The sequence below is a fragment of the Venturia canescens genome, chromosome 6 (genome assembly GCF_019457755.1).
Source record: "Venturia canescens isolate UGA chromosome 6, ASM1945775v1, whole genome shotgun sequence".
In the NCBI taxonomy this organism is placed as follows: Eukaryota; Metazoa; Arthropoda; class Insecta; order Hymenoptera; family Ichneumonidae; genus Venturia; species Venturia canescens.
In genome coordinates this window covers 6,245,733-6,271,259 of record NC_057426.1, presented here as the reverse complement: position 1 = coordinate 6,271,259, position 25,527 = coordinate 6,245,733, and the positions used below count along the sequence as shown (strand labels likewise).

Sequence of the window (25,527 nt, the reverse complement as noted above, 5' to 3'; positions counted from 1 at the left end):
GACGCTCCTAAACTGTCTGGTAATTAAACTGATTTTTTTTACACTTCACTTTATAAGATGCAATAGGTTTAAAAGCGATGACATAATTTTCTTTCTAATTGTTACAGTATCTTAAATGTGGAGTGATAATCGTTTTATATATTGTTACTAATGTATATAGACTCACGAATTTATTTATTCGATAGATCACGTCAATTTTTTCCCTGAGAGAGAGAGAGAGAGAGAGAGAGAGAGAGAGAGAGAGAGACAGTGACAGAAGAAATGAGGAAAAGCTCGAATGCACTCGGGAATTGCGAATGAGAATGAAGCTTGATGCGATAAAAGGCACGATATAGACGACGACGACACAGCGTGAAACGAGATGAATCGATAGATCGAACAAAGACAATCTCCTACCCTCTTTTATCTTCCCTCCTTTTCTCTTTCGATCTCCCCTCCCTTTCTCTCCGTCTTTGTTTTTTTCCTCTAGTTTTCTCTCTCTATCACACTTAGTCGCGCTCTCATTTCTAGATCTCTTCGGGCCGTCATCATCGATGGAGATATCGAAGAACGTTCAATTACGTACAATGCTTTCGGGACCGTAAAGTCTCGCAGAGTTTCCTCCCCTACTGCTGCCTCTTCCTCTCTCTCTCTCTCTCTCTTCTTTCGTGTTCATTTCCCTTTTTCGTTTTCTTCTTGGCTATAACGAAGCTCGGTTCTTTACGGAAACTCCCTCGGGCACGCTTTCCTACTACCAATGACGCTCTTCTCGTGTACTCCAATGAAATTTATTTTTATTCTAAACGAAATTGATGTCGGGTCCGCGCTTTGACTATTAACCTTTCTTGCTTTCTTAAGGATACGATCCATCTTCGGTAAAACTCCAACCCACACACACTCGAGTTAAATTTTCTTCTATTTTTTCAACAGTCGATCCCTTGACGGACACGGAAAATCTTCCGATTTTCAAGCACAAAGGTCTCAACGAATGTTTCAACTGCCATAAGTTCAGAATATGCAAAAAATTTCCCATAAAATCAGAAATATGAAACCCAAACAATATTCAATAAAATATAAAAAAACGTTTCTCCACATAAATTGAATGTTTTAAAAACAATCGAATCTCTTTACTCTCGTTTTTCGTTCTCTCCACAACAGTAAACATTTGTCGAGGATTCAACTGCCCTGTTTTCTCTCGATGCGATCTTTACGTCCCTTCATAAAAACGAATGGATCGTTGTGAATTTCAAGATCGGTTGTTCTCCGACAGCCCTCATTTTCCTTCCGTCTTCGAACCACGAATGACATGTTCGAGACAAGCTCGCCAGTCCTTTCTTTCTCTCCCCCTCTTCGTCGCGTTCTCCGTCTTGGCTTAGCCTCGGAGGGTTCTCATTCCTTTTTCCTACCGAAATACCGAATGCATCGTGCGTGCTAGGTGTGCTACAACTGAAGCAGGACGGAAGCTCTCTCAAGTGGAAATATATTTATGTTCTTTCGGGGGCATGGAACAGTAACCTGCGAGTGTGGCGAGTGGGAGAGGGAGGAGCCGCGCGGGGAAGCGGCGGATGATTCTCATCCCGGGTTTGCCGAGGGTTGTGGAGGTTTATACGCGATATTGTATACGAGGTCCCGGTTCATCGAGCACACGCAACGAGGCACTCACCCACACGGAGAGAAACTTGTAAAAAAAAAGCGCGGAGATGTATAGACAAAGCGTGTGCCTGAGGGTGGTTCGCAAGGTCGTTCCGAGATTCTGGCACTGAAGCACACGAGCGACTTGCGCGAGGTTGTTGAAGGAAAGGCGAGCGAGTCGTGCGTGCGAAGCTCCGCGATAGCGTTTCTCTCTCCGTCGCTCTCACTCGGTGTCTCGTTCCCTCCCGGTCGTTTCGGAGAGAGCAAAATATAAGAGAGCCCAAGAAAAAGGAGCGTAACGAGAGCGTTGAAACGGGAGTAAAAAGAAACACTGGCTAAATTGAAACTGCGCGAGCGACGATAAAGGAAGCGGCTTGCGTGCCTCGGAAAAGAGGGAAAATAAAAATGAGAAAAAGCTCGGAACGAAGTGTGGATGTTCCAGGAGGCCGCGGGTGGGGTGGATAATTTCGTAGATCCGGGATGAAAACGGGAAGGAGGCTTTGACGAGTGGAGACGAGCTTTCGAACAGAGAAATCTGTAAAAGTGTTATAGCTGTGGGGAAACGAGGAAAAAGAAAACGACGCGAGCCGGGTGGGAGGATCCCGGTGCGTTAGCGGTCGATCCAAGGCTAGCGAAGAGGTAACCGGATACAGATATAAACCCTGAAAGAACACAAGAGAGCGGTGCACTCGCCGGAGAGGCGCGCGAGGGCCCGTGACGAAGGAGGGGAAAAATAGTGGACAAAATAAAAGATAAAAAGTTAGGGGCGAAAGAGAATGTGAAGGGGATGCTGGAGAGAGCGAGTTAGGCGTAGCTCGTACCCTAGACACACCGCCAGCAGCTCCAAGCGAGTAGATGCAGCCACTGTGTCCGAGCACGTCGTTAAAACCCGACCCGGGGCTATACGACGCGGCTCGGCGCACGAACGCGGCGCCCTCTTTCACTCGGCTCGACTCTGTACGCAGGTGGCTTCGTGCGCTATAAACCGACGCCGTCAACCTACAAGACTTCTCCCTCCCGCCAATTCTTCTCTCCCGTCCTTCTCCCGTCTTCGTATAATACTCGTCTATTTTACCACCCCCCTGCGCCGCTTTCCATTTTCCTCTCTTTTTATTTCTCTCCATCTATCCGTGCCCGCGCCCCTCTTTCTCTCGAGTCCTCGCACTCGACTCATTCTCCCGCACTCGTTCGACTATTGTTTCGTCAAGTGTCACGTTAAAAACTCGAAGCTGCCGCGCGGCTACCATTGTAACGGCTATTAAGCCCGCGATATCATCCCCTCGTGAGCACCCCCCAAAAGCTTTGCGTCTTACTCCATTCTCTCGTTCTCACGATCCCGTTGATCGATCTATTCGCGTCGTTCCTTCGTGCTTTCGCTTGGCTCAGTTCCTACGATTCGTACGAAATCGTGCAACGCTCCTGACAACGAAGCTGCGTTCAACAAATTTTTGTAGGACAAACCTTCGGGTCTGCTGCGCGATTTTAATTCTCGAAGGAGTTTTTTTCAATCGATGCGACATTATTTTGATTAAGGAGGGTCGACCACGAAATTAAAATAATCAGAATTTGATCAAATTTGGTGATAACGTTCTTTGGCATCAAGTATACGAATACAATTTTTTTCAAGTTTTTTTACCACGCATGGTTATCCAATAATTGAGCGTTAAATCGAAGTTCTTATGCACGAGATGTATAACTGTATATATGTTAACTCTATGCTTATACACGTGAACTTTAGTGTTCGATTACTCGAGAGCTATGTGGTATAAAAATGTAAAAAAATTCATTTTGTCCTATCTATCTTTAAAGAATAGATTTACCAAATTTTACGATGCTGAAGTTTCCAACGTTGGAGTCCAACGAAATGATCTAAAAAACTGTCCAGTAATTCCAGTAATTCTCCAATTTATTTCCAGTCGAATTTGTACTTTGTAGTTTTTTCAATCTACACAATTATGATTCGTGAATTAAAAAATTGATGGATAAATCATTTTATTTTCATTCATTTCGTTGGACTCCAACGTTGGAAACTTCAGCGTCGTCCAAATTTTATTAAATTCTTATAATTTTTAACATATGGTTTAGCATGGCAACATTGCATCGTCGCGATCCACCCTCCTTAATAATTGCGAAAATAATGGACCCGAGAGCCCCGATTTCTCTTGCCATCGTTTCCATGGATTCAGTCCTCGTGATATATCCAGAGTTCTTCGAATATCCGGTTCCATCTGTCATCCGCATGGGGAGTATCGCCGGACGGGGTCGAGGATCGATGAATCCGAGAGCGCCGCCTACGAGGATCGGTGGCCGCGTGTGGCGTCGGTCCTTATTTTCTTCCGGTAGTAATCGCCTGTCTCGAGGAAGGCCCGCGAGACAGGCTCGGGTCTCGTATAATTGCGTGGGGAACACGAGGCGCTCCGGAACGAGAAACGCGAGACAAAGTGTCTGTCGAATGTGGGAGGTTGTCTGAGAAAAACTGGCATAAACTCGAGTCCCTGAGGAGCGTGCGCGAGGAGAGCGAAACTCTCTTTTCCCCGGTGCCTTTTCGCCTTTAACCCTCCTCGCTGTTTATTTACCAGCTCAGCGATAATAGATTTTCGAGAATAAATAATCCCCGAACTTGTTCTCAGCGCGGAGGCGCGCGCTCGAGCTCGCATTTCCCCCTTTTTCCGTCGGATAAACTCTCTTTTCCAACATTTCGAATGACTCCGAGAGCCTCGAGACTCCGGGCATCTTAAAATCCTTAAACTATACGCGTTTCGCTCGTTGGCGAGGTTGCGGCGCCAGGGTGCCTACGTACGAGACCCCCCGTATCAGCCTGATACGTAATCTCCCTCTCGCGCCCTCGGGACACGGCGACGAGTTTGCTCGGATTCGCACGAGACGCGAAGGGACGGGGAGTCTCGCCGGTGCGAGAACGGGGAATCCCCGAGGTGGTACTCGCACCCGGCTGAGCGGGGGGGAGCTCGGCAAATGCTCGACCGTACTACAAGCCCCGACACCAGAGCCAATCCCTAAGCAAATTGGTTGGGTAATCGATGCCGCCATCTCTCTCGTCTCACCTCTCCCCTCCGACTCTCTTCCTCCTTCTTCCTCCCACCCCCTCTCGTCTTCGGATTCCATTGCGAGATCATATGTACGTCGTAACGTACATACACGTTCCTACGTTTAATTAGAACGCAACACCCGGCTTTAAGCCCGTTTCGAGCCTCTGCTCCAACACTCTGTGCGCGATCTCACCCTCCGCATAAACCCGGCTCGCTTTGTGTGTACATGCAGCACATAACGCTCCTTGCTCTCTTAGAAGATTTCTCTCTCTTGAATTAACCCTCGATCAGAAATCCAACATCAGCGGACTCGTCGTCGTTGCGATCGGGCGGGGGGAGGCAATGCTTCGAGAATTGTTTGTGCTGGAACTTTGACTTCGTGTTGAATTCCGGAATCTCGAAACTCAGGATTATAACAATCTTAACGCGATGGAAGCCCAAATGAAACGAACTTTTCATATGAAATCGCTGAAAATCGAGTTGGTATAAATCGATCGTCAGTTAGCAATGTTACTTATGTGTGTCTGCGCGTTCGGAAACGATGGCAAAGGGCCCGACTGTTTCCGAGGCTTTCAATTTTGAGCCTGATTTTTCAATAAAATGACTTTCCCCCCATTGGCAACGTGACCCATGCCTGCAGCTCTTGCAATTAGTTCAATGGGCCAGTTAACATTCTCATAAAAAGCTGTGGGGAGCGGAGCGCACCTCGGAGAAGCTCTTGGCGTGCTAGAGGCCGCATCCGGCGAGTGCGACCAAGAGAGCCGAGGGGAGAGCCATTAATTAACGGTCATCGGCTCTCATAATTGGTATTAGTTTAATTACCGCTGCAGGAGTATCTCGAGGGAGAAGCAGAGTGAGAGTGTTGCGAAATGCGAGGGTGGCAAGTCCGAAGGCAGTCGCAGCGAGGCCCCGCGAATTAGGAAAACCGAACGAGAGTCTCAGCGATATTGAGCCGGAGGGTGAAAAAACTAAAGGGAAATAAGCCGGAGAAGGAAGAACCGGCACAAACGCAGGTTTGAGGCGCAAAATAATTGCGGATTTCATCATTGAAATCGACACAAAGAAAAAACAAATTGAAGAAAAATAAATTGAAAAGAGTACAAATTTTTTTTTTATTCCTCGCCCAGCTTGACATCAAGTGTTCCTCAATACGAAGATGCATATATTCGAAAATGTGGAAGGAGAAGATATTGCAAACTTTTTTGCTCGAGGTTCCCAGCTCGTCACGAGAAAAGTAAACTCTGAAGAGCGAGAGAGCCGCAGAGAAAGCGATAGAAAAAGTGAGTGCGATGGAAAACTATCTTGGGACGGAAATTCAGCCCTGCGGCTTTCGCGTCATGTATAACTCTCGCACTCCATTCCTCATATATATCGTTTTCTCGCGTGCGAGAGACTCGGCTACTTCCCATCTCACTTTTACCTTCGGAGGATGCCGGATGAGCGTATACGACGAGTAAGTTGGCCGAGCTCGCGAGTTCAAGAGAGCGAGTTAGGGGTTTCGTTTCTACGAGGAGGTCGAGCGTGCGCGCGCTTACACGGGGATAGAAAAGCAGCGTTCTCTTCTCGCCGCGGTGTTGAGAAGAAAAAAGAGAAAGGTGCGCGAAAGCTCGCGGGCGTGAGCGAAATGGTGGAGAGAAAGCGAGGAACGAAGCAAGAGTTTCCAACGCGAGCGGCCGACAGATGCCCGCCCGAGATAGGCCACGTCGGAATACGCGAGAGCGTAGCAAGCGCCGAGAGAGCTACGTGAAGAGACATAATTAAATTCAGATTTCGCGTAAAGTACCCCACCCGGGACGACGAACGAGAAAGAGGAAAATAAGACGACGACGAAGAATATAAGAAGACGACGCTGTGAGGGGGGCGAATAAAAAGGAGAGAAAAAAGTAAAAGTGAAAAATTATAGATGCAAACTCCCCGAGACGTTTCTCTTCGCCCCCCAACCCTTCCCAACCTTTTCACTCGTGACATAAGCTCCGGAACGTTAGACGCGACGTTCGAAAGCATCGGAGACCAGAAAAGGTCAACGTTCTTAAGAAAAATCATGCGTTACTTGTCATCCGAAAAAGCAACTGAACGTTTTTCCTCCCTTCATGATCAAAGAAACGATTGAAATTTATTCTCGCAATTATTAAAATTATGTGCAACTCATTTGTTGAGATTGATTAATTTTTAATATAATGATACCCCTTAAATAAGTACTTCCGTAATAAAATCGTTAAGCAAAATGTGACAACAGCCATTTTCTATTTATATCTGTATTTTAAACCAGCTGGCTCATGCTGTTGTCAATCCTTCCACCGTTTGTGTCCTTGTTACTCGTTAACCTCAAATAAGTGTTTTTCTGTTTCCATTCCCAAGTGATTTTCACCGGTAACAAGGCTTCCTCAACACATCGTTGATATCTAAAAAAATTTTATTTTATTATCCTCGTTTTTGGCTCTTCAGAGCTGGGAGAATCCTATTTCGTCAAATCCAAATCGTGCACAGGAGTCTGTGTAGAATCCTTGAAAAAATGTGATTTTCGTTAATTGTTTTCTCGACGACTATAGACGATAGATTCTATAATAATTTCGGGAATAGATGCACGCTGTATATTTCTAGCATGTTTCCAATTTTCAACTCTTAAAGTTGGAGTTCTCGATTTCCATTAGATTCGCGTGAGCTTAACGATTTATTCTCTCGTTGGGACTCGAAATCTAAATTCTTCCAAAAAAAATGCATCTCCCAGTCTTCAGTATTTCATGATGCCCACATAATTCCAGAACCAGGCTGAAAACCGAGTGAAAAAATCAACAAATCCCCTGCACATTCCGCTTGGAGCTATCACAGACACATTTTTTGAAACCCAGCACAGTAACGACACGTCCATCGAGCGTACGTGCCAACAGCCTCCCTAACACGATTCGAGGTTTGGCAGAGTCAAGCTCCCGGCACGAGTGGTCAAAAAAGTATTGAAAAAACAAGAAACTTGATATCGAAAAACCGTAAGAATCGAACGGCTATTATTGTGGGTACTGAAAATAATATTTGGGCAAGAGAATTCTCGGAAGCTGCGATCTCGTTAGTGCACGTTTGAAGGACGAGGCGAAAGTGTGGTAACTACCGCGGTTAACATAAAAATCATCTCATTAGCTGCATTAAGTAGTAACGAAAGTCGAACGAGCTTGTTACTGAATTACGAAATTAGAGTCGTCGTAGCGACAAGTGGCATTAGAGCTTCGGAGAAGGAGGTTTCCAAGACGAAGAGTGTATATCAAAGGTATGAAAAGCAGTGGCAGTGGGATATACGCGAGATCAGTAAAGTATGTACACGAGCATGGAGCCGAGTCGAGACGAAACTGCGAAAAGTTTTTTTGGTTGCAACAAGGCGGCGACGACGAGGACGAGGACAGTGACGGGGAAGAAAACACGAAGAAAACGTTGGAGAGGGATCCGAGGTCTGAACGAAGTCAGCCAAGAAATCTGCGAGCGAAACTGAAGCTACATTCATCTTTCCTTCTCCCCATATTCTCCCCCGGGTCCTCTCTTCCTTTTCGCGACCGAAAATAAAAGCCTCCTTGCAACGCACCTCGACTACGACGGCGCTGGCGTCTCTCTGCCTCCGTATACACGGGCTAAAGTACGATGGCCGCTGGAGGGTGCAAAACTTGAGCTTTTCAAGTCGAACTTGGAACTGAGTTAAGAGTTCTAGAGTGTGCAACGCGAATGCCACTCGGCCGGCACTTTGACACGTTCGCTGAGCGGGCGCAGCGCCGTCGTGCCCTTCTTCCTTTCCTTTCACCTGTTCCCTCTCTTTCCCTCCCTCCCTGCCTTCCTGTTTTGCTTTCTCTTTCCCCCGGGATCTTTCTTCCTCTTTCATTTCTGAAGCTCGTTTATACTTCCAAGACTTGCCTCTGCTGCAATATGAACGTTTCGCTAAGAAGGCAAATACATGTTTGTGCCACTTAGTAGCCCCGCTATCCGGGCTACTTATCCCAGCGATTTTTCTTCACATTCACAAGTTCGTGAAAAGAAACGAGTGCATGGGCGCGCTCATATACATTTGGTAACGAGAGAACCACCGCGGATCGTAATCCGGGAAAAAGGGACGTGCATGCTGCTCCGGATTCCGCATCCGCCGGTCTGTTTCAGCGTCGCCATCTTTTTTATCCTCCCTGCTGGCTAAGTGAAAAATCATTGAGGATTTTGAGGGCTCCAGAATAAAAGAGGGACGCCAAAGAATCTCGAGAGTCCAAAGAAAACTCATCAATGTCCCAACTCCTCCGTGTTTATGCGGGGAGGAGAAAAAGTCGGAAGGGAATCTCACGAATGGTTCATCCTCACTTCCGTCGCGGAAACCGTTCTCGTCAACGTTCAAAAAGAACGAGCAAAAGCGAGAGCGAGCAACAGTGAACCGGAGCTTTCGGAGTTGTCGCAGACGCGCGAGAATATAATCAGAGTGAGGGACAGATCACATATGGCGTGTACCAAAAGTCGCGACTTTCATTCGCAGCATTTTCACGTCAAGTTATTACGAAGATAAAAGTCCCCAGCGATTTCCATCTCCGATGCATTGCCCCCCGGATATTGATCAATTAGCCACTGTCAATCGGCTCGTGCCCTAGAGATAAGAACTCTCGGAAGATAGCTGTTTTTGGAATCGCATAAAAATCGTCCCACTCGATAGCGAGAGTCTCTCGAGGGGACCTACGAGACAAATCATCGAAACTTTCCTCTTCAAACTTTCACGACGAATAATAAAAATTCTCCTAAATTATGGTACAATTTTGAGGGCACCCTGTGAGTAGTAAACTGAGAAGCACGAGATAGACTTCCTCTAGCGGCTAGAAGTACCGTCTGCATTTTTCTCCGGGTTTCGCCGGATTTTCTCTCGCTGCCGGGGCGCGCGATGTTTTATTTTCTTTCCCTCCTCGTCGCCCTCGCGCTATCTCTTATCCTGTTCTCATTTGTTCCTTCGCTCTTATTCCTCCTTTTATTTCTATATTTCCTCTTTTTCACTTTCTTTTTTTGTCTCTCGGGCAGATCCCGTAGTTTTACGTTGCCGCGATTATGTCCACGGAGCGCCCTGCTGGCTCACCTTCTTTTCTCCGTGGTGCGCACCGAAGCTGCGTTCCCTTTGCAACGCAGACGTCTTAATCCACAATTCCAATCTCTGCCACGCGGCGGCCTCTTATCTGCTCCTGCACGTCTCTTTCGTCTCGTTCGAGCCTCTCGTATTGCGCGTACGTTGGAAATGAGACACGAGTCGGGAGAATAAACGAGAAAAATGGAAGGACCAAGGGCCGAGAATGAATGGGAGGTTAAAATACTCGTCGCAGGACTCGTCGTGAGACTCGAACAAAAATCCCTCCTCATATGCTCCCCGCACTCGCGCGGAGTTTCGAATACGAAGCAAAACTGTTACGCGATAAAGGGTGAGAATGAAAGAAAGACCTTAAGAGTTATTGCAATATGCACTGCGCTCTTTACGCTTCCTGTGTCCTCTCGGCACATAATTCTCCTCCCTCGTCTTCTGCAATCCAACCATCTTTCCCTCCTGCTCGTATATAAACGTCGAATCAAAACATACGCGATTCAACAACTCTGCGAGCAGGCAAGACGACGAGAGACTCATTTCGAGCTCACTTCCATTTCCGTAAGTCCCGGTGCACTTCAGACTTGTGGATTGATGCTATCGCAGCAACGACGCGCGCGTCGACGACGACGAGAACGGCGCGGTGATGATATGAGAGATGGCGAAATAAAACTGCGATCGCGAGCCAAACTCACAGAACTTTTGTCATACACGGTGCTATCTCGTTCGCAGTATTTTTCACGGGTATGGAGACCGTCCCTTGGTTCTATTCGTTACACAGAAAAAAGCTAAATAAATTGGAGGAGAGTTGATGGAAAAAATCAAATATGCGAACGTAGTTTTTCCTCAAAATTGAGATTCCTCGAGTAATTTGTTGAGGAAAAAAAACGACGATGAAAGTCTTGCTTTTGTTACTCAAGTTCGTTAAAATCGAAGCAAAGTTCGAACGCTCCATTGAATTTCTTCCCTCGTACGACTCTCGATGTTCGACGCGCAAAATAAAAATTAATTCAACAGAAATGAGAATCATTATGAGAAGCGACGAATCTGTTTACGAACCGAAATAAATAAATTAATTAAGAGAAAAAAACGGCTAAAAAGTTGTTGCCCGCTCGAAGGGATCGTTAGGAAAAAGCCTTTGAGCTGAGGTAGACGTTCGAAGAGACTCCGCGCACATATTGGATAATTATTATTTATTATTAATTACTCTTGCACTCTCGCAGGCTTCAATAGCGTCCATATTCACATACTTTTTTTCTCGCTCGTCGCGTTCTGCCGTCGAGGTTTTTGCTCGAGGGCGTAATTGCGCACGGTGGAAAAAATTCTGCAAGCGAGCGAGAAAATTCTACCGTGCGCGGTTCTGCGTCTCTCCCTTTTTATTCCCTTCGATATATCAGCAGCATTTACCGGTTAGAATGTAGCGCATATATCGGCGGGGGTGCACGACCCTTATTGCACGGTTCTCCGGGAATTTTCGTTGAAATTTAACAAAAAACAACAGTAACAATAACAAAAATAGAAGGGGAAAAAAGCTGGAGAGTAACGACAATTTCTGGTGCGGCAGTGCGCTCCGCATCGACACGATCCGGGGCTGCACGCTTGCCTTCTTTTTTCCACGATGTTTTCCTACCCCTCCGGACTTTTTGGCTTTTTTTGTTCCCGCGGGAAACGAGAGCACACGGATCCGTGGAGCAAAACTCGCTGGCTGCTCGTATACCTCGAAACCATGCGCGCAACGTGTGTGTCTCATGAATCGAGTTCTACGTTGCTCGCGCGCTCGCGGCCGCGAGTGTCGAATAATAAATTATTGTTCAACACGAGCTCCTGCTCTCTCCCTCTCGCGCCGAGGGATCACGGTCGAGCATTGTCCAACTTGAAATCCGAATTTTTCGAGTGACCTCCGTGCCAAAACGCTCCGGAGCTTTTCCGCGCGGATATTTTACACCGACGAGAAATCCCGCTCGCTCTAGAGTCCCCTCGTTCGACCGGGTCGAAACGTCACATGTGGGCATCGCGGGCGAGCCAAGCGTCACGAAATTCACGTCATACACGCTGAGCCATTAATTCCTCTTCGATCTAATTAACGTCAGAGGAAAAATTAACGTCTTTGTCATTTATGCGCGACACCATTTCCCCCCGATTCGTTATGCACTGACAATTTTTCAGATTTTCCGTCCAGCGTCCATACCACGACGACGCTACAAAATGATCAAAGCACTCGCAAAATCGGGTCCAGCAAACGAGAAACATTTTATGAATCGAAGGTAAAACAAAGTCAACGATTTAACGCAATTATTCTAATGAGATGTGCGAGAAAACACGTAAATTAACGTCCCATCGAATCAATACTCAAAAAATCATTAACCAAATTGCATTTCAATTGGAAACTAACGCACGTGTCTCATGCTTACGAAGCCATTTATGCTCCTACGCAAATTGTAAGTATACAGATGTGGGCAGGCTTCGGGCAAACTTGGCCACCGATAGAGAAGCCGCTCGCGCCCAGGCTGCCACTAATTGGTGAGATTTGTAATCGGCTCCATCCGTGTAAGTGTCTGTGTGTGTATTTGCAGGGCTAAGGACCGATGTATACGTTCGCAGCTGTTCAATCTCGATGTGTATGACCACCCACACACACATTCAAATGCATTATAGGGGAAAGGCAAACGCAGCGCTACAATTGTCGGTTGCGCTCACACACACAAATGGATATGCAGATGGAGACCGTTACAACGGAATGTATACCGAGAGGATCGCAGATGGGTTTGAAACATCGCCTCTTCGCTGGCTCTCTCTCGCTCTCTCCCTCTTCGGCCTCGAAGCATCTCACTCGTTAACGTTCCCATATCGAGCCTACCTCAAAATTGTACCATTGGGAAGCACACCCGGACGCATCATGTCCCAGAGTACGATGCGAAGTCCGAATCCGCGTCCACTTGCTGGGCTCCTTTCCTCCCATAAACAGCGACTTTATGCCGTGACTTGCGAGCTTGTCTGATAACACTCAACGTAAATTCCAAATAACGAAGGATTTTTGCACATAACGAAGCTCCGAAATCACTAAAATATTAAGGTGGAATGGTAACACGTATCAAAAAAGAGGGATTTTGATGCACATTGATAGATACGTTCGAAAGTGTAAACTATTTGCTCGCGAAATTTTAACGGGTTCGATCATACCGTTTCTGAGAAAATTGAATTAGCTTTTTACATTGGATCTTATGGAAAAGCGTAAAAAACGCAAAAACACATTGAAAAACTACTGCTAAAAAAGACACTTTTTGATTAAACGAACACTAGTATACGAAACAACTGTCAAGATAACTCTCGCGAAATTTTCAGTGGTTTCACCGTATACCGTTTATCCGCAATGTGCAAAAGAAAATGAATAAACAAAATTTGTCTCTCTCCTCTGGTGAACACAGCTCCAAACGCGGCAACGTCGCATCGATCAACGCACTCTCACATAGCTGTATATAAACAGTGCGACTTACAGCTTGCCCTCGAGCTTGAGCAGGGCAGCCAACAGTCAAAAACTAAAACTATAACACCCTGCATTGCTGCTGTCAAAGCAAACGTTTGATATTCTGAAATGTAAAACAAGCAGCTTTTTTTCCCCAAAATTAGGAACATTATCATTGAAATAGTCATTTTTTCATCTTAAAATACACAATTATCATTTTTTCATGTAAATTGAATACCAGAGAGTAAATTCACGTGCAGTTGGTAAGACGAGAGGCTTTCCATGTTAAAGCATAGGAGTACCCCTCTCACCGTCTGCCCCGCAGAAGAGGTACCGTTCTACCTTAACATCCACTGAACGATGCTTCATGGAAAAAAAGTCCTCGAAGATTCCCCTTCTCGCGGAGCCTTGCAAGTTTCTAAATTTGATCACTTTACATACGGCTTTAAAGACCCTGCGTACTCGCAGGCAAGCATCGATATGTTTGTGTGTTTGTAGATCGCATGCAGTAGCTATTAGGGCAATAAATGCATGGGAGTGATGCAGCCTTGTTAGTACTGGTGGCCATACATGGCAGCGAAAGGGGTAATTGGTAATCTGGCCTAATTTAATTGCTCTCGTCGTCATCGAGCAACGTCACACAACCGGATGGAATAGACAGAACGATAAATGCCAAAATGCGCTCGAGGGCCAGCACGCACGGATATCGGTATAAATATTTAAATTTCCACTGCACATATGTTGCCCGATGTCCTACGTGTCAACAGTCGACCGATGTCACGTTATTGCGGATTTGAAATATTCAGTATAGATTCAAGTAGATCCGAATCGTGGGAGGCTGATCGACCGAAAATTATCAAGTTCGAGTCGCTCATTTATTTCCATGATTTTTAAGCACCGTCAAAGCGATATTGCTCGCAATTAATTGGGCCATTAATTACCGGCGCGGTGGTAATTTTGTTAGGGAATAAATTTCAAAACGAAGAATGTTCATAAATTTTTCTCCGTTGATGGAAATTCCAGGTCCAAGTGTTTTGGGATCTCGACAAAACGCCGAGTTCAAAGCTAATTTACCGCGAATCCATTCTCGCCAATGGTAACGACTCTCCGAAAATGGGCTCGAAAATATTTCTCTCGCGACATTTCTGGAGAGCGATTTTTCCCACGGGAGTAACACATTCGCGCCTTTTTGCCTCCCAGCGATCACATTCCAGTGTCGCTCTGCTCATGATTGAATTTATCGTCCAAATCGCAAGATTTTTTCAGGCATTTATGTCGCCAGGAGGAATCGAGAAAAATGGGTGCAGTTGGCTCGGCTTACTCGTAGTGTGAAAAATTGTTCGTCTTATTAAGAGCCTGCTTATTTCGGTTGTAATAATGGCGTGATAAATTCGTGGGTTGGAGGAGGAGCGAAGAGAGAAAAAGAGGGAGCTGGTGAGGGGGAGGGGACTCGTCACGAATCTTCTATGGGAGCGACGACGTTGGTATATCTGAAGGACCCAATTAGTGCGAGGCGCTTTTCGCAATTGCTTCACTACTCTCTTTTTGCCTTCCTGCCTCTTTCGCCCGGTTTCAGCGACGCCATATAAATTGGCCGGGCACATAGAAATGAAAAGTAATGAAAAATGTAAGAGGAGCGCGGGCCGCAGGGGGGGGGGGGGGGGGTGAGAGTAGGGCTTCGAGGGTGTCGTCGTCCCCGGGGAAAAGAGCGCACCGGTGGGATCAAGCCGGAAGGGGATATTCACGAACGGACGGACGAATGGATTTCCCGAGGTTTTGGTCCGACTGCGGCAAAATCGCGCGCGGCAAGGCCGAAGCACACCAGGAATAAAACCTTCTTTTACATCGTATTTTACACCGAATTCACTTTTTTCACTTCTACACTGTTTGCGTATGTGTGTGACTCGCGAATAATATTCCGGGCACGAATATATATCGAGGCGATGGAATATTCCACGAGGATCACGAGCAAGCACCATTTGTTTCATTCCGCCCCGGAGTCTATAACGCATTCATGAGAGCTGGCCTAATTATAAAATTCTTTAGATTCTGATGGCCATCGAATTCGCGTGACGTGGAATGCTCGTGATCCTCGTTGCATTATTAATTATGAATTTGTTTCTGTACACGAGCCAAAATCAGCGTCAGGACTCGGCACTGGCTTCGGCTGCCTCGTACCAGGCTGAGCGAGCTGCTTCAGGCTTTCCGGGATCGACTGGCTCGATCGAGGAAAAATCAGTCGTGGAATTTCATTTGTCCTATAACATAGGGAGCAAGTGAGATGGAGCGAGGGGAGGAAAAGCTCGATGATAAAAGTGGCAGCTCGTACGCGCTCCGCGTATACGTTGCTCCATTACATTAGCGATTTAATTAACGATATCCATCGACGTTGAACGGTTGTGAGCTCGCCCATAACTCCGGTGCATTAGCTTTCCAAGTGCGTGTCCAATCGGCGTTTATATTAATGCCTGAAAACGCTTACGTTTCACATCCCCACACAGAAGTGGAAACCGAATTTGCTGGCCGTGATTTTTGGACCTGGCAGCAATTTGCCGATTAGCTCGTACGTCGCCTAAATTTTCTTTGGCACATTCATCATTCGCCGCTAATTCCTTCGCTGTACAGAACGAATATCGATTAGCATGGAAATTCGTCGAGCTCGCGCTAATGCATTGGCATTATATTCTGAGAACAACGAAACGACGACCGAATACCGAATTTGTCAGTGAACGCACAGCACTGCGAGTTTTGATCTGGTTTCCCAACGAATCTAAAATTTATCGGGTTTTATTATCACTATCAAATTACGAGATTGTGGAGATTCCCATTGTTACATAACCGATGACCAAAATTTCAAACTAACACAGAATTCGGTCGAAATCTGATGTCGAATTTTGAAAATACGTCATTGGGAAATGGAGAAAAATTGGAGTTTTTTTCTGCCCCACCGTTCAACCAATTGTGTTGAGACTTGAACTGTGAATACAGTATTGAGCTGACACCAGGGAGTTTTGAAATATTGATTTTTTTGTGTATTTTGTATTACCATCTGAGTAATCGTAGAATAACTCAGTGAATACCAATCGAATCGTAATTTGGCGAATGTCAGTCCAACGTCAATAAAAAAACGCACATTTTGAGCTTTGTTGCATGAAAATCGATCATGAAACGAAGGAGAAAGAAGCTTTTGAAAATTTATTGAACAAAATTATCGACGCATTAGTTTATCGAAATGTGCTGCGCGACCAGTGCGTGCCTCAGTTTCTGAAAAGACAAACGAAAAACCTTAATAGAAATTGACGTTTAGTATGCGTCGTGGATTTGGTCTGTGATCGTGTGATCCATCACCTTAATGTTCGACTTTGTATCAACATTGCGCCAAGATCATGTTTCTACGTCGGTGGGGGCATCGGCTGCGATTCCGCATCGTGCATTATCCTCGACTAAGGAAAAAACGCGAAAGAGGAAGAAAAGAGGAAAAAGGGGGATCGGAAGAGGAACCGGAAGTCATTCTCGTTTGCAGCGTCACACAGAGAGGCGGGTTCGAATCACCGGAACGCAAACTATCAAGTCTGGAGATTTTTCGGCGATTCGGTACAGCAGCAGGGAGTTGGGGGGGGGGGGAGGAGAGTAATCACTGTCTTGGCAAGAGATGTAACTGGTATTAGCGGTGGATGGGGAGAGAGACGAGAAGACGGAGAAGCGGATGAGAGGAAGAGAAGGTCCCGAGAACAGGAAGATTCGGCGCGTTTAAATGAGACTCCTTGCTCGAAAATACTATAGTTTATGGTTCGAATTACTCGGTACAATGCATGTATATATGAACACCGACAAACACACACGAATAAATGCCATGTTCATGTATAACATTATACATCCCAAGTAAAATCCGAGAGCGTTGGATTTAGCGTTGTGCACTCGTGCGCGCTTTCACTGAAACTTTAGTGGCTACAATGCAACGAAGATAGCGAAAGGGGGGTTCGGGGCTGGCTCGGGCGGCTCGGTGTAACGGTGCTCGTGGTGTTTGTCATGGTCCACGTCGGCAAGGTGATGCAGAGATTGAGGGAGGGCTTGAAGGGTTTGAACGCCGAATGGACGTGTTTCCGCGGCTCGTTTCCTGCCCGCTCCGTTTCTCTCGGTCTCGACATGTCCGTTGAGCCACCGGCTTTGACTTGGCTCTCGATAGTGCTTTTTCCAGAGTAAAGAAAGGGTGTGCTCTCCAGTCGTAGGACGTCTCCGGTGCAGGCATACCGGACGCTGAGCGCGCCGGGTTTCAACGTTCCACGTCGCACGTCTTTATATAAAAACTAAACTATTGAGTTTTTCTCGGTGTGGACCAGATCGATCTCGAGTTAAATCACATTGGGGAAGAATTTGATGGAGTGCCTCGGGGGATGACGGAATAATTTCGAGATCACAGTCCAAATTGATTCGCAGTGCTCAGGAGTCTTTCATTTCCAAGTGTGTAGAATACAGGCCCCTCGATCGTGTCTTTTTATGTACATTTTTTTACAATTTTCGTTCGGGTTCTAACCGGGCTGATTTCGTATCGTTGAAAGCGTTACCGCTGGCCGTCGGGTATCGAATGAATCAGGTACGCGTTTACCACCAGCCTGTAAAAGTCGAAGAGACGATTGGATTTAGTCGAGAACTAGAAACGCAGAGGCAGCTTATCTCGTGGGAGTTTCTGGGGTTACGACTCGGTTCCTTGCACCAGCAAAGTAACTTTCCGAGTCCCATTAACACTGCAGGATACAATGACGGAATACAATTTAGACGCGGAAGAAAAATTGGAAAAAGAAAACTCACCACCGCCGCCGCCGCCGCCGGACCATCCGCCGCCGGATTTCCATCCGCTGTTCCATCCCCCTCCGCCGCCGCCGGACTTCCATCCTCCTCCGCCACCGCCGGACTTCCATCCTCCTCCGCCGCTCGATTTCCATCCGCTGCTCGGCCACGCGCTACCGCCGCTCGACCACCCGCCACCACCGCTCGGCCATCCGCCGCTGCCTCCGCCACTGGACCATCCACTGCTGGGCCATCCTCCACCGCCTCCGCCGCTGGACCATCCGCTGCTCGGCCATCCTCCTCCACCGCCGCTGACGGTTATCACTTTGATGATTTTTCCTCCGCCGCCTCCACCGCTCCAGCCTCCACCGCCGGAGGACCATCCGCCTCCACCCCCGCTGGACCAAACCCCAGCTGGTGGAAACAAACGAGAATAAGCAACCGAACTTTCGTTTCGGATGAGCCTTCAGCAAACATTGACAATCGGTCAAGCGAGGTTCGGAGTTGGCCGATGTTGAGCCGATTGTCAATGTTTTCTAGCTTGTATTTTCCCGGAGTGCATAAAAGAGATTGGACTCGATCAGGAATTACAAATTCGAAATAAATTTCAGCCAATTTCCTCTCCCAATAAACATTCTCCGAACTATCAGGAAGAGAAACGAAGAATAATATTTTCTTAGGAATTTCACTTTCGCTTCGAGGATCCTCAATGCGAGTAGGAATTATGGCGCGACCTGTAGATTACGTACAAGTTGTATCGAGATACCACATCGTTCGCACGCTCTTCTCGACTTCACGACGTCTCAAGCGCCATTAGACAGAGCTGCGTTTCATAATATCGCACCAACGAGTACGTACTTTTCCAGGTCACAGGCCAAGGATCATTTGCATGATTTCTCGGGTCGGGGAGCCACAAACGATTTAGGAATAAACTTACCATAAGCGTTCGCGAGGCACGCCAGAAGTACGAAAAGTCCAAGCACCTGAAACGATCACTCGATTAGTCTGATTGTGAACGAGCCTTCGAAGACGGTCTCGAATAATGTTTTGTTGCCTACGCGCTGATCGGACTCAGTAAATGGTTACCGTCTACCTGTACGTACCTTCATGTTCGAGGTGTTTGATGCCACGGACCAGACGCGCAGCCTCTTTTATACCAACGTCTGGTAGCCGACGATTGCTCACGTGCCTTTCTTCTCTCCCGACAACGCCGAGGACCCCCGCCCTTTTCTTTCCTGTTGCGCGATCCATTACACTCTCTTTCTTCGTCCCTCTCACTCTGCGAACTTCCAAATGAATACGCGCAAACTCGACGTCAAGAAGTTCCTCCGCGAGCCACACCATCCGAACACGGATCAGTGCAGATGGAGGGGTGGGGACCCAGCGATACGTCGCTCGCTCGCGTCCCCCTTCACCTTGTTGCACTCGCAGGTAAAATGTATTTTGGACTCTGTATGTGGTTACTCCCCCACTACCGGCGCTTCTTCAACAACCTCACTCATCTTCCAACTCTTTACACTCGTTTACACGACTCGGGAACGCTTCTTGCCTGCTCTACGCAATCGAGATGCCGCTCACTCTCTCACTCTTCCTTGGAATTGTTAACAAAATTATCGTCGTCATCGAAGCATTGTTCTTCGGATCCTAGAGCCAGTGATGACGCTTCGGCGAGAAGAAAAGATCGATTGAGGTGAAGAAGGACGCAAAGAGGCCTGAGGGTTGGAGGGAAATTTGCGAACGGATGAGGTCAGATGGCGGATGGGCACGAGCCCGAAACGATCAATTTCCTGCGTGTGTTTTTTCCTCGCTGGAGTTTTATCGGGTTGGGAAAAATGCTCGCAGTTTTTGGATTTCTTCGGTTCCCCGGTGGCCTGAATGAGGAAATTGGCTTTCCATGTTTTGAAGCCCAGAACCGATGGCAACGTGGACGATTCGAGCGCCGAATTCGACAGCATTCATAAGGAATTTCTGCAGAGATGATCGACCTCATTTTTTCAAGAAAAAGTTCTGACCTTGGATTCCTGCACCTCGAAATCCCTTCGAAACGTTTCTTCGACCACGACCATTTTTCTCTAATCAGCCATATCGCAACTCCAGGTTGAGATATCGTTTTATAAAAATTGGCTCAGCGCCGCGAAAGGCTTATCTCAAGGCTCGGAGAAACTCGAAAAAACCGCACAATCGAGTTGAAACAGAGAACCGAATTCATTAGCGAAAAAGAGAAGAAGAGAGACGAAATAAATGTGTAAACGCAGGACCCGTAAAATACGAGAAGGCCAGACAGTGCTTACTTCGTGCCTTTCACCTTCGCGATTACCGCAGAAGCCGTTTTATCCCCAGTGGAACGCTGCGACTGCATCATCGAAGACTGTGAGGAGTTTATTAAATGTTATCTCATCTCCGCGAAGACGGAAGTAAATATGTGATAACGATGCGACAGGAAATGAAGTCCGCGTGGGGAGCGAAATATGTTGAAGGATTTTCCCCAAAAAATAGAAAATCTTCGAACTCTCAGAATTTTCTCAAACTTCATAGTCACAAATATTCATCGTAAAAAAAAGACAATTTAATTTTATTAAAATTAGGAATAAAGACGAGCGTTAGGAAACGTAGTTTTCCTAGCCCTCGTGCAATCGTCCAATATCGAAATGCATTTGAAAAAAAAAGGCTACGAACGACGCTCTCGAAGTTTCACAAGAACATGGAAATCAGGCAAATGCGGTTGAGGTGACAGAATGGGCTCGTAAAATGCAAAGTTGCACGCAGTTTCAATAAGAAAAAACGATACGAAATCATCCTGCAATCATGTGCTTCCATGGAGAGTAGTTCCGGAGAGGTACAAGGATTCTATGACGAAGAGAATGGAAAAACACAAATTTCCCATAATTTGTAGGTCAGCCGAGGGATGTAAGAGCTTGCGCAATTGTTTGGGAACGTACGATCAAGAGCAGGCTTACTTGATTTTCCTCTTCTTTCTTCTCCGGTCCCGGTCCAGTGACCCAAAAAATCATCGTGTGTGCAAAACCGTAGTCTTATCGTCTCTGCTTTCGCTCCGAGCGACAATAAAAATAAAAAATATCCAATAACTATGAAATCGGTTTTTTTTACTAGCAACTTCCATCTAGTTGGAAGTACAAAATTCCGCTGTCTAAAATTTCAAAACCTTCATATACGAAGCCAGAAATTTCAGTAAAAAAAATACTATAAAAAACCTACAAATTTTGTACTTCGTGGAAAAAAAATATTTTTCAAATTCTTCCATAATTATCGAGATACAAATTCGTCGAATGTAGGTGGCTCTAGGACGCAAAATTTTTAACTGCAAATGAATTTTCTCGTTAACGAACCAGTCGGCAATATTAAGGGGGGATTTTTCGAATATTTCCCAACAAGTAATTGACCAAATCAACAAAAGAGCAAAGAAACGTGCTCCAATGAAATTCCGACGACAATCACACTCAAAAAATTAAAAAAAGTTCTTGATTGTAAGCCGAAATTCAGAGGATTGTACAATTTTCAAAAGCAAATCAAGCATTTTTTTGATCCATAGCACGCACACTCGCAAAAGTTCATTTCTACTAAAAAAAAAAAAAAGGAATCCTGCAAACAGTCCGACAGTCATGAATCTCGATATGCAGAAACGTTGTAATTTTCAGCTTCTTATGTCCCTCGGAATGAAGATCAGAAAAGACGATGAATGCCTCACTCGTGAAGCCTGGCTGACCTTTCACACCATCGTAACGCTCCTGCGAAGTGAGTCATTACGCGTGTAATATTCGTGGCAAAAAAATGACGGCTTGGGCATCATCCAGTCGTACAAGATCACAAACGCGCGAGCTACCAGTCTCTTAACTTTTTCTCTCTCTCTCTCTCGCTCTTTCTCTTTCTTTTTCTTTCTTCTGTAATCGCGTAATCAAGAGCGGCGGGTGCACATTGGGGCATTACGGACATTGTAAATTGCACTCTATGCACTTGGTTGCGAACGAGGACGCTGCCAACTGAGAGCGCTTACGCTATGTTTTCACTTTTTTCGTAAACTCGCTCTCATCTTCCTCGCTCTCGCTCTCTTTATCTATTGAACAATCTCTATGCGATCAGACGTCACGATGGACCTGTTTTTCCTTTGAAAAAAAACTGGAACTACTCCTCGCTGCTGTTTCCCCTCGACCGGGCCCACCAGCCCCGCTCTCTTTATCGTGCTTCCTTCAACTTTCATAAATCGGTGAAAAGGAACGATCAATTTTGTATTTACGATCGAACACTTTCCCGGAAACGACGAATATTTCGATGAACGTTTTAAAAATCATCGTAAACTGCGCAGACCACGATCCCCTAATCGTCCCTCATTTTCTGCTTCATTCTTTATTACGATTGAAGTATTTCTAGATTCAAGCAAATATGGATTTGGTACCCATCGATTGGAGTCTAAAAGAATAAACAAAAAACTCACCAGACGATTCTTTATGATGCTAAAATAGAACAAAATTTGTCGATACGTTTTACTTTTTTCCTGCCTTCGAACGATCCCTGATAAAAATGTTCGTACCCTGCGCCGAAGAAAATCGTTTTGGCGAAGGCGCTGAACCACAACCTCCCGACAAATTGGACCGAGATTTATAGTAACGAGGGGTTGTGTTTTCATGCGAGGGTACCCAGCCACTGGGCACTCGATACTACCCTACGAATGAACCTGTTCGTGGGAACGTCGAATCCGAAAGCAGGGAGACACGTTTTCATCAAATGCACGGTGAATGGGCCGAAAAAATCGCCTGTTTCGGGATCAAACCTTCATAAGTATCAAAAAATATGAAAAGCACTATAAATTCTGTTGTATTCTCGACCACACGCCTGTTGAATTAAGATTCGAGCATTCAAGGGAATACGAATATGAATAAATCAATCTGGTGCTTATCCGCACCATTCCGTAGTTTTTATTGAAAGATTGAAATTTTTTATCAAAATTCTACGAAGCATCGACGAACTTTACACGTCGATGATTAAAAGTTACGAAATAACTTCGATTACCGTACTTTCACACAAAATTCGAAAATTTCGATCGAAAATATTTTCTATTCTCTATTTTTACTTAAAACTCGATCAAATTCCTCGTTACAAGTTTGCCGAATTGAGCGATTTCATATAAATAACACGGGTCAACGCAATATTTGACATTGACATTCAAGTATGAAATTTTGGTAGATTAGATCATATTTGAACGAAAAAAAATTACATAGCATGAAAAAGTTTGCTTTTGTATCCAGACGAACATTTGAACAATATCTTTAAAAATCAGTGATTTCAATGTTTATTTTTTAATAAAACCATAACACTGAAGTTTGCAACGTTGAAGTTCAACGAAATGATCTGAAAAAACTCTGCAACAATTCCAGTAATTGTTCAATTCTGTTACCTGACTAATTTTCAATTCGTAGTTACTCAGTCCTACATCAATGATTCGTGAAATCAAAAATTGGTCAATTACAAATGTTATTTTCGTTAATTTGATAAAAACCTGATAAAACCATACAAATATAAATCTATATTATTTTGATTAATTTCAACTATCAAACTAGCTTACAAAAAAGTGGAAAATGATTCAACAATGAACACGAGCCCTGTTGCTCCATGTAAATCTATGTTCTCTGCTTCTACAAAACACCTGATTGTTATTTATCACTTACGCAAACACTGTGTGAATGTAAGAGCCCCACTTTTATTCCGGATTATTTTTGAATGTATCAAACTTCATGAAAATTCTTACGAAAACATGAAAATGAGTATTATTATCATTACCATTCCAAAAGCAAACTTTACATGAAACAAGAGTATTTTTTCTTCGTTTTTGTGTATAATTAACGACAAAATCATGAAACGAACTTTAGGACCAACAAGAACATTTTTTTTCGTAAAGTCGTGTAAATCAAGAGTATAATTTTCGAAACGATTTCAACAAACGTTTCGATCGTTTGCGTAACATAAATTCTCCGAATAATCGATTATTACGTGTTGGTTACTGAGAAAGCGAGTTATGTTGGTGTGAATCGAACGAGCAAATCTAGAAGTTGATTCGCCAGTAATCATACTTAAGTTAATTGGACCAAAATTTCTTTGCGGTGTAGAAATCTTGGTTGAGCAACAGTGGAAGGTGTTGAGACAAAAAACTGTGCACAAGTCTGTAGTAGGTGCAGAAACATCGCATGGAAGCTCGATCGTCTTTTTCGCTCCAATCGATGTTTCACTTTCTTTCTTTTTTTAACTTGTCATATTTGTTCGTGAGGGGAATTCACGCAGGGATGGAAATACGTTGTTGGGAGTTTTATCATTGAAAGTTCTCGGAGTTGCGGCCGAGCGAATGCCACACGCATCGAGTGAGCCTCTCGAATGGTCGGTAGGCTGAATCCATGGAGGGTCCTCGAGTGTCTGTTGATCGTGAGGGCCTGAGAACCTACGCGGTGTTCGAGTAGATTTTGTCCAGAGTAGAAATCGCTCTCTAACCGGGTCTCGAACCTCGTTAACGCTCTTCTCTGCTCCTCGATGTGTCTCTTCTAGGGTCTCGCGCGGTACCTTTGAACGAAAAATTAGTCTGGATGAATCCGGCGGACAAAACAATATCGGAGGCCTGTTGAAACTCAACCTGGCGCTTTTCCTAGCATTCGACTGGGGTCTCTGAATGGAAGAGCAATAATAGCCACTGGAGTGGATTAATTTATGTTTTCGCTACACATGAAAATCGGCTGAGCGTGTTTGTACGAATTTTATAATAATCTCGCTGGTACGCGAGCGATTAGGTGCTACGGACGAACGGTCAAAAGTTTTTCCCCATTTTCCGTTCGCATGGCGAAAATCTTGAGGGCTAAATTGGTCAGTGGTCAAAGGGTGCCGAGAGCTTTGCTTGCTGGCCGAAGAAGTGCCTTGTCAGCCGTACTCGAGTACTGCGGAGAGGAGAAACGGAGTGAAATATCCTCTGCCGGGTGCCAAATGAACCGTGAGTATCGTCTTTGTAGACGTCGCCGCGTCTCCCGTGCAAAATATCGGCCACGAGATCAGCCCCTCCGAGAATCGATCAGGCCTTCGTTCCTTTCATCCCCGTTCTTTCGTCCTCTCTATATATACGAGGAGGAAAAATCATTCGAAACTCGTCTTTCCTTCGTCGAGATTTCAACTCGAGGAAACTACCAAAAAAACTCAAACTCTTCGCCCTCCTCGCATTTTCCTTTGTCAATTCGAACGAACGAAAGCTCCAGAAAAAAACTCAAACTCCTCGCCCGTGACGACACTCGCGCCTTTGTCAATCTCTGCCGAGGAACTCGAGAACAAAAAATTTGCAAATCGTGACCCCCGGCCACCACCATTTACATCGCCGCAATTCCGTACTCCGCATGCTCGCCTAAGAAACTCAGTTTCTCGGTTCTTTTGCCTCCAGTCTCAGCCCGAGGTACCTTCATGCAGTTTTTCTCGGTCAATTAAAACCTACGCCAAGCCCCCAATGATCGAGACTTCTTGCGTGCAACTGCCTCAACTTCGATATTTAATCGAAGCCATAC

General features: G+C 45.5%; 2 protein-coding genes across 2 annotated transcripts in view; one reads left to right on the top strand and one right to left on the bottom strand.

Moving 5' to 3' along the window:
- LOC122411957 (pancreatic triacylglycerol lipase-like) overlaps positions 1-25,527 on the top strand; it is a 64,934-nt gene that overhangs the window by 14,753 nt on the left and 24,654 nt on the right. The gene's annotated exons all lie outside the window — the stretch shown is intronic.
- LOC122411959 (uncharacterized transmembrane protein DDB_G0289901-like) lies at positions 16,964-19,184 on the bottom strand. The gene is made up of 4 exons (XM_043421104.1): positions 19,087-19,184; positions 18,921-18,966; positions 18,005-18,397; positions 16,964-17,808 (listed from the first exon to the last, which is right to left on the bottom strand). Exons 1-4 carry the CDS (start codon positions 19,090-19,092, stop codon positions 17,798-17,800), a joined length of 456 nt encoding a protein of 151 aa, XP_043277039.1. The 5' UTR covers positions 19,093-19,184; the 3' UTR covers positions 16,964-17,797.